The sequence below is a fragment of the Seriola dumerili genome, unplaced genomic scaffold (genome assembly GCF_002260705.1).
Source record: "Seriola dumerili isolate Sdu_G_001 unplaced genomic scaffold, Sdu_1.0 BDQW01003649.1, whole genome shotgun sequence".
In the NCBI taxonomy this organism is placed as follows: Eukaryota; Metazoa; Chordata; class Actinopteri; order Carangiformes; family Carangidae; genus Seriola; species Seriola dumerili.
The window spans coordinates 195,724-203,968 of NW_019177904.1; the positions used below are offsets into that span (position 1 = coordinate 195,724).

Sequence of the window (8,245 nt, forward strand, 5' to 3'; positions counted from 1 at the left end):
GCATCGTCATCATCATCATCATCATCATCATCATCATCATCATCATCATCATTACTCTTTACTTCACTGTCGTCACTTTACAGATTCAGTTTTTACCTGCAACATTTAGGATGAACTCATAAAGTTTTTATAGTGAAGCACCATTAAAATTCTGTTCTGCCTATTAGATATGAATGCATCTGTAATAATAATAACAATGATGATGATAATAATAATGATACTAATACTGCTACTAATAATAATAATACTCCCATATAAAAAAAATAGTTGTTTTCATTTTGAGTATTTTACTTCTGATACTCCGTGTACATTGTTCAGTCTTTGTCTGAATATTTCTTCTGTCTCTGTTTCTGTATCCAGCTCCTTCTGTGTGACAGATCTGATGGTTTTTCTGTTTCACTCCTGTTTCACTGGCTGAGAGCAGTTTGTCTCAACGAACATGAACTCCCATCATGCCTCTGTCCTCCGACCTCCACTTCTCTCTCTCTCTCCTTCTCCCTCGGCCACCTGGAGACTCAGCTTCCTCTTCTGTTCTGATGTCGGAGTCCACACAGCTGTGTAAATGAGGTGTAGCTGCAGTGATCCCAACATCTGGAACAGCTGGACCGGAGCTGAGCTGCTCCACTGGAGTATTTCCATCTGGTCAGAGGGACGACACCTTCACCGACACAGTCAGTCATGGCTCTGAAGTACAATGTGCATGAAATATACAGCATAAGATACAGTACAAGTACTTCTAAACTGTACTTTAGTACAGCACTCGAATACTGATTATCCGGAGTAGAAGTACCACTTAGTAACAGTTGTAGTAGTTTACAACAGTGTACACTCAGTTATCTGTTCAGGATCATTATTATTATTAGTAGTAGACTAGTAGTAGTATGAGTAGTATTAGTAGTAATAGTAGTAGTAGCAGTAGTATTATCAGTAGTATTATCAGTAGTATTATCAGTAGTAGTAGCAGTAGTAGTAGCAGTAGTATTATCAGTAGTGGTATCAGTAGTATTATCAGTAGTAGCAGTAGTATTATCAGTAGTAGCAGTAGTAGTAGGAGTAGTAGCAGTAGTAGTATTAGTAGTAGTATTATCAGTAGCAGCAGTAGTATTAGTAGTAGTGCTGTAGTAGTAGCAGTAGTATTATCAGTAGTATTATCAGTAGCAGCAGTAGTAGTAGCAGTAGTATTATCAGTAGCAGCAGTAGTAGTAGCAGTAGTATTATCAGTAGCAGCAGTAGTATTATCAGTAGTATTATCAGTAGTAGCAGTAGTAGTAGCAGTAGTATTATCAGTAGTAGTAGCAGTAGTAGTATTATCAGTAGTATTATCAGTAGTAGCAGTAGTATTATCAGTAGTAGCAGTGGTAGTATTAGTAGTAGTATTATCAGTAGTAGCAGTAGTATTAGTAGTAGTGCTGTAGTATTATCAGTAGTAGCAGTAGTAGTAGCAGTAGTATTATCAGTAGTAGCAGTAGTAGTAGGAGTAGTAGCAGTAGTAGTATTAGTAGTAGTATTATCAGTAGCAGCAGTAGTATTAGTAGTAGTGCTGTAGTAGTAGCAGTAGTATTATCAGTAGCAGCAGTAGTATTATCAGTAGTAGTAGCAGTAGTATTATCAGTAGCAGCAGTAGTAGTAGCAGTAGTATTATCAGTAGCAGCAGTAGTATTATCAGTAGTATTATCAGTAGTAGCAGTAGTAGTAGCAGTAGTATTATCAGTAGTAGTAGCAGTAGTAGTATTATCAGTAGTATTATCAGTAGTAGCAGTAGTATTATCAGTAGTAGCAGTGGTAGTATTAGTAGTAGTATTATCAGTAGTAGCAGTAGTATTAGTAGTAGTGCTGTAGTATTATCAGTAGTAGCAGTAGTATTATCAGTAGTATTATCAGTAGTAGTAGCATGAACACAATCAGTAGTAGTGGCAGTAGTAGTATTATCAGTAGTAGTAGCAGTAGTAGTAGCAGTAGTATTATCAGTAGTATTATCAGTAGTAGTAGCAGTAGTAGTATTATCAGTAGCAGCAGTAGTATTAGTAGTAGTATTATCAGTAGCAGCAGTAGTATTAGCAGTAGTAGCAGTAGTATTATCAGTAGTAGTATTATCAGTAGTAGCAGTAGCAGCAGTAGTATTAGTAGTAGTATTATCAGTAGTAGCAGTAGTAGCAGTAGTATTATCAGTAGTAGTAGCAGTAGTAGTAGCAGTAGTAGTAGCAGTGGTATTATCAGTAGTATTATCAGTAGTAGCAGTAGTATTAGTAGTAGTAGCAGTAGTATTATCAGTAGTAGTATTATCAGTAGTATTATCAGTAGCAGCAGTAGTATTAGTAGTAGTAGCAGTAGTAGTAGCAGTAGTAGCAGTAGTATTATCAGTAGTAGCAGTAGTATTAGTAGTATTATCAGTAGTATTATCAGTAGCAGCAGTAGTATTAGTAGTAGTGCTGTAGTAAACCGTGAGTTACAGGGGGCGGCTGAGCTGCTCGCAGCTCTCTGCCGCCACCTTGTGTTCACAGATCGATGTTTCACTGTCGCTGTTTCTGTTTCACTTTCGTTTTCGCCTCAAGCTGAAACTGAACTTCAGTCTGTGTTTGTTTGTTCGTCTCTGCTGCTTTTTCACGGATTAAACCTGTAACTGACGATAATCCCGTTCAGGTCGACCCTGCTCTTCAGCCCGACAGGTGACAGGTGAGTTGACGGTGTTTTTCTTCACGTCGTGCGTAAAGAGCCGAGTCACTGTTACTGTTGGTCCGATCAGGCCGAAGACTGTTTGTGGGAGTTTAAAACGTGGAGTTTAAAACTTGATAGTTCGCCTGGTGAAGGAGGTGAAGAGCAGGTTGTTCTCACCTTCATCTGCTGAGAGTTTCTCTATTTAACACCTGGATTTACATGCAGGATTTATGACGTCACACTGGTCTGGAGCCAGTGGTTTTTAGTGAAATATTCGATCAGTATCTGGTTTTCTGCTCCAACCTGTTGGTCCTGCTCCAAGGGTCGTGGGGTTAAAGTGAAAACTCACATTGTGTTGTTTCCTTTCCCTCCGTCATGTCCTGTCTCCTGAACCCCCCACCCCCGACCCCGTCCTCCTCCTCCAGGGATGGCCGGGCGAAACGACAGTTCCCAGATAAGAGACCTCCTTTATCCAGATCTCGACCCTGAGAGGAGCCACAAGGAGAGACGCGATAATAGAGATCACAGCGGCAAAGACAGTTCCTGCTCCTCCTCTTCCTCCTCTGGACCCTCCTGCACTGGGGGTGGCAGCAGTGGACCAGGATGGGAGAGGGAGCAGAGGGAGCACAAGGAGCAGAGGGAGCACAAGGAGCAGAGGGAGCAGAGGGAGCAGAGGGAGCAGAGGGAGGACAGGGAGCGCAGGGAGCAGAGGGAGCACAAGGAGCAGAGGGAGCAGAGGGAGGACAGGGAGGACAGGGAGCACAAGGAGGACAGGGAGCACAGGGAGGACAGGGAGCAGAGGGAGCCCGCCTCCTCCTGTTGTCCACGGAGCGACCTGAAGACGCTTTCCCGCTGCGGCATCAGGCTGAAGGAGCTGAACTTCAGCAGGATGCACGCCGTCCTCATCGACGTAAGGACTCACGGCTCCGTCTCCCCTGGTGTCACAAAGTTTCATGTTCTTGTTCTTTACTTTTTGTTTTACTTTTATCTGGTGACGCCTCAGTGGATGAAACTGATTAATGATCTGAGAATGTCATGTTTCATGACAGGAGACACTTTTACTTTTCATTCTTTCAGCACATTTTACTGACAATACTTTAAATAGGATTTTAATACAAGACTTTTACTTTGCCGCCCTTCTTTACTTTCTGTCGGCTTGTTATGTTGAGCTGGTCGTTGAAACTTGAATGATATACTGTATATATATATCCAGAAGTCCACGTTGGCAGTTTGACACTTTGAATTTGCACATTTTTTACTCTGATATTCTCTAATCCGTCTCTAAGGGACACAACATGTTCAGCTTTACTCTCTCAAACACTCAAAATAAAAACCAAGTCGAACAGTAAAGTGTTTGGCACATTCGTCCACCACAACCATCTGGGCTTTGCAGGTCGTTATAGAAGTGTGTTTCTGGCAAGAGGCCTTCCAGCTAAACTAAAGTATTTCAGCGTTTGACTTGTGTTGTGTTTTCTCCCAGGTGAGTGCTTTCAACCATGGAGCACTGCTCGTGCCCCAGGCCGGGAGAGACATGTGGCACAGGGACTTTGTGAAGATGCCGTGTTCACAAGGAAGTTTCATGGCCTTCAAGCCCGGATTACTGAGGGTTCGTCTGATGTTGTCTTCTTAACTGATGCTCGAAATATGTATTTGTTTTTGTCAAATAACCCAAATCCATTCAACAACCATTCAAATCAGCACCCAGTCAATCTAAACTCAGTCATACTACTGATTTATAGGAATATAGCCGAATGTTTTATTGGTGGAAACTGTTCAGATGCTACAAAACAAACCCAGATTCTCACAATCCTCAACCCATAATGGATATTTGGTCATAAACCAACAGTTTGTCCTGAGGGGAGCATGAACATGTGAAGCACATTTTATGACAATCCATCTGCTGAAGCATTTCACTAAACAAAACAAAAACATTCACCTCATGGTGGCGCTAGAGGAAAAGTCAGAAGACCAACAAAGTCAGCAGGAATCATCCTCAGGGAAACACGAATGTCTGCAGAAAAGTTCATGTTGTTGAATCTGTCTTCTCTGTCCACAGCCGACTGCCCAGGTGTGCAGGTGGGACATGATCTCCAAGCAGCTGAAGGGTCTGGCCAGTAAGAAAGAAGTGAGCGCTGACGATGTGGCGGTACGTATCATGTCGTCTCTGTCCTTTCCTGCGGCGAATGATATTTATTGTATAAACGGCTGGTTTAAAAGAGGTTTCTCAGGGAGAGAGTCGGCCACACACCTACAGTATCTATAACCTAGCATCATGAAGTTGAAATTCTATAATCCGTCTCTAAGGGACATAAAAATGTTCAACTTTAATCTGTCAAATACTATTTTTAGGAGGCAATCATGAAGTATAACCCGAAGTACAAAGGTCATTGGACGTTTGACGCCCTCTCCTCCTTCGTCAAGGTCAGTGTCGATCTGTTTACGTCATGTGACTGAATCATGGGCTCTGTGACTGGATGTCTGAGCATCTGTTGATGAGAAATTATCGTAATTATTTTCTAGTGTATCCCCAAAGAAGAGAACTACTTCTGCACACTGTTTCCAAAGATCGCTGCGCTGGCGTTGAAGCTTCCCGAGCAAGTGAAGAAGGTATGAAACTTATGGGATCTGCAGGTCACTCATGTTGATGATGATGATGATGGTGATGATGATGGAGCGCGTCCGTGTTTTCAGGCCATCCCGCTGCTCAAGAGAGGACACACAGCAGCCATCACTCTGTCGCAGGTTCAGATATCCTGTCTGCTCGCCAACGCGTTCTTCTCCACCTTCCCCCATCGCAACACGTCGGGACCCAACACAGAGTATCACGGCTACCCCACCATCAACTTCACCAGGTAGCGCCGTCCCACGGTGTCACACATCCACATCCTCTGTCCTGTGTGTGAACTGTGTGTGAGTTAACTGTTGATTCTCATCCTGCATGTAGTCTGTTTGGGAAGTGGTCAGAGCGGAAGAAAGAAAAGCTGAGGGCCATCATGCATTATTTTAATGTGGTTACAGATGAGAGTAAGTCGCTGCCAAAGCTCCTCCCCCTTCCTGTTTGCGAGACCCTCTGTGAAAATATGTGACCACCGTTTTTGTTTTTTTTTTATCTTTGCAGACACTAAACCGATTGGACTGGTGACGTTTGAGAGGCGCTGCCTGAAGGACACGGACCTGCCCAAATGGAAAAGGTAATCATTGATTATTGGCTGGATGGCAACAGAGGAACCGGCCCTTTAAACACAGATATCCGTGACTGACTGAGCGAGTGATACAGTTACAACACACAAACTGTTTCTATTACGTTTCTATTCTATACAAAGTCAGACTTTGATTAGATTATATTAAAAAATGACTGTCATAAAAAAACATAATTATACAAGATGAAAATGATGTAAGTTAAGAGGCCCTGACTCAAACACTCTAGTTTCAGTGTAAACCTGAAGGAGTAAAGGAACAAAGAGCATTAAATAATAATGTATAATGAAATTTACACATTTAGTTTATGTTATATTATAACAAAACGGCCGGTACATAAAACATTTTAAAAACTAAAAGTGATAACAAAGTGTAACCACCATCAGTTCAATAAAAAAGAATAACTAAGACGTGTTCTGCGAATCCGTCCTCTCTAGATATTTATTTGTTTGTTATTTTGTTTGTTTGTTTGTTTGTTTGTTTCTTGAAGCTGTAAGGAGAAGCTGACTAAACTGCACGTGACGTCGCACGGCAGCATCGAGACTGAAGGTACTGGGATGTTACAGGTAAGAACCGACCCACAGCAGCAACGGTCCGCAGCTGTTTCTGGGATAAACCTTTAAATTACGCGTGAACGTGTGCGTGCAGGTGGACTTCGCCTCCAGTCGGATCGGTGGAGGCGTGCTGGGCTCCGGTCTGGTGCAGGAGGAGATCCTGTTCCTCATAAATCCAGAGCTGATTGTTTCCCGCCTCTTCACTGAGAAACTGGAGAACACCGAGTGTCTGATCATCACAGGTGGGAATCAAACGATTAGTCGATTAATGGATTAGTCTATTGACAAGTTATTTGTTGATAGTAATAAAAAATAATACGAGGACGCAGCCTCACAGTTGTTGTTTAATGTCTCTGTCTCAGGCTCGCAGCAGTTCAGCGTTTACTCTGGTTTTGGTGACAGCTTCGAGTGGGCGGGGCCTCATCAGGATCGCCTGGACAGGTACGAGCAGGTGTTTTATGCATCGTAAATTTGAATGTAGTTTGTTTTTTCGTTCCACCAATGCGATCTTGTCTTCTCAGGGACGAGTGGGGTCGGCTGAAGAGGCAGATCTTAGCCATCGACGCTATAAACTTCAAACACGTACAAGAGCAGTACAATATGAGCAGCGTCACGCGGGAACTGAACAAGGTGAGGTCAGTCTTTGGTGTGTGCTGTATCATAAATGAAGGTGTCATTTTTTACATGATTTTACCGTGTCCTTGAAGGCGTACTGTGGATTCATGGGACAAGAAGGCAAGGACCCGGACATCGCCACGGGCAAGTGGGGCTGTGGAGTCTTCAACGGAGACCCACAACTCAAAGGTAAGCTTCTTAAACATCCAATCTACCGATCAACCCACTGATTCATCAATAATCACTTTTTAATTGTGTTGATTTCAGCTTTGATCCAGCTGATGGCAGCAGCGAGGGCCAGGAGAGGCCTGGCCTTCTTCACCTTCGGCGATGAGAAGCTGAAGCACGGTCTGGAGCAGATCTACCACCTGCTGGTCACAGAGGGGATTACAGTCGGTGAGATTTCCCTGTTTAATAATAATAATAATAATAATAATAATAATAATAATAATAATAATAATAATAATGTTGCTGTGTTTTTCCAGTTCCTCAGTTTTCTGTCTGTTAATTTGTCAAACGGTTCCTTCACAGAGAAACTGTACCGGCTCCTGGAGGACTTCTGTGCTGCTCAGCACGCTCACGCTGTTTCACGCGTGGATCTGTTCGAGTTCATCAGAAACGACGTCAGGCGGTCCAGGAGTCAGCTGTGAGGACAGATTCACGTCCGTGTCTGCATCTGAATTTGCACTAAAATATAAACTTTAATATAAACTGAAAGATTATTAGTATTATTTTGCATTTTGTTTTCCATAATTTGATTGCTGACAGTGTAGGAATGTGGGGAGAGGATGTAGAAGTTCAGTTTTAGGAGTTGAGGAACAAAACATCTGAGGGAATCTTTAAAATGTTGGTTTGTGTTTTGAGAATTTAAGAAAATTAGCATAGGTGTATTAACGGTTGTATTATTAAAGCTAGACTAAAAAAAATTCTGGAGACATTTCTGAGTGAACGGTGATAACTGAAGTCAATCAACATGAATGTTTTTTGGACAGTGAAATTTGTAGAAAATGAAACCGAAATTAAAACAGGATTAAAAAGAAAAAGCCTCAGTCGTCTGTTTTCTTTTTGTTGTTGTTGTTTCAAGTGAATTTAGTGTCTGTTTGAAATCAGCTGTACGTGTTACTCTTCAGTGCTGATTTACAGTGGTTGAAACCTTCATCTGCTGCGTTAATAAGTGTCTGACGTGTTATTGTTCGTGTGAGACGACAGAAGAAAAAACCCTT

General features: G+C 42.3%; 1 protein-coding gene across 1 annotated transcript; it reads left to right on the forward strand.

The window, feature by feature from the left end:
* The first annotated feature begins 3,388 nt into the window (after window positions 1-3,388).
* Window positions 3,389-8,057, forward strand: LOC111239663 (poly(ADP-ribose) glycohydrolase-like). Its single transcript, XM_022769558.1, has 15 exons — window positions 3,389-3,565; window positions 4,136-4,261; window positions 4,712-4,801; window positions 5,005-5,076; window positions 5,176-5,262; window positions 5,347-5,507; window positions 5,600-5,679; window positions 5,774-5,846; window positions 6,344-6,419; window positions 6,502-6,649; window positions 6,770-6,848; window positions 6,929-7,037; window positions 7,115-7,211; window positions 7,290-7,418; window positions 7,554-8,057. Exons 1-15 carry the CDS (start codon window positions 3,545-3,547, stop codon window positions 7,670-7,672), a joined length of 1,467 nt encoding a protein of 488 aa, XP_022625279.1. The 5' UTR covers window positions 3,389-3,544; the 3' UTR covers window positions 7,673-8,057.
* The last annotated feature ends 188 nt before the right edge of the window (window positions 8,058-8,245 follow it).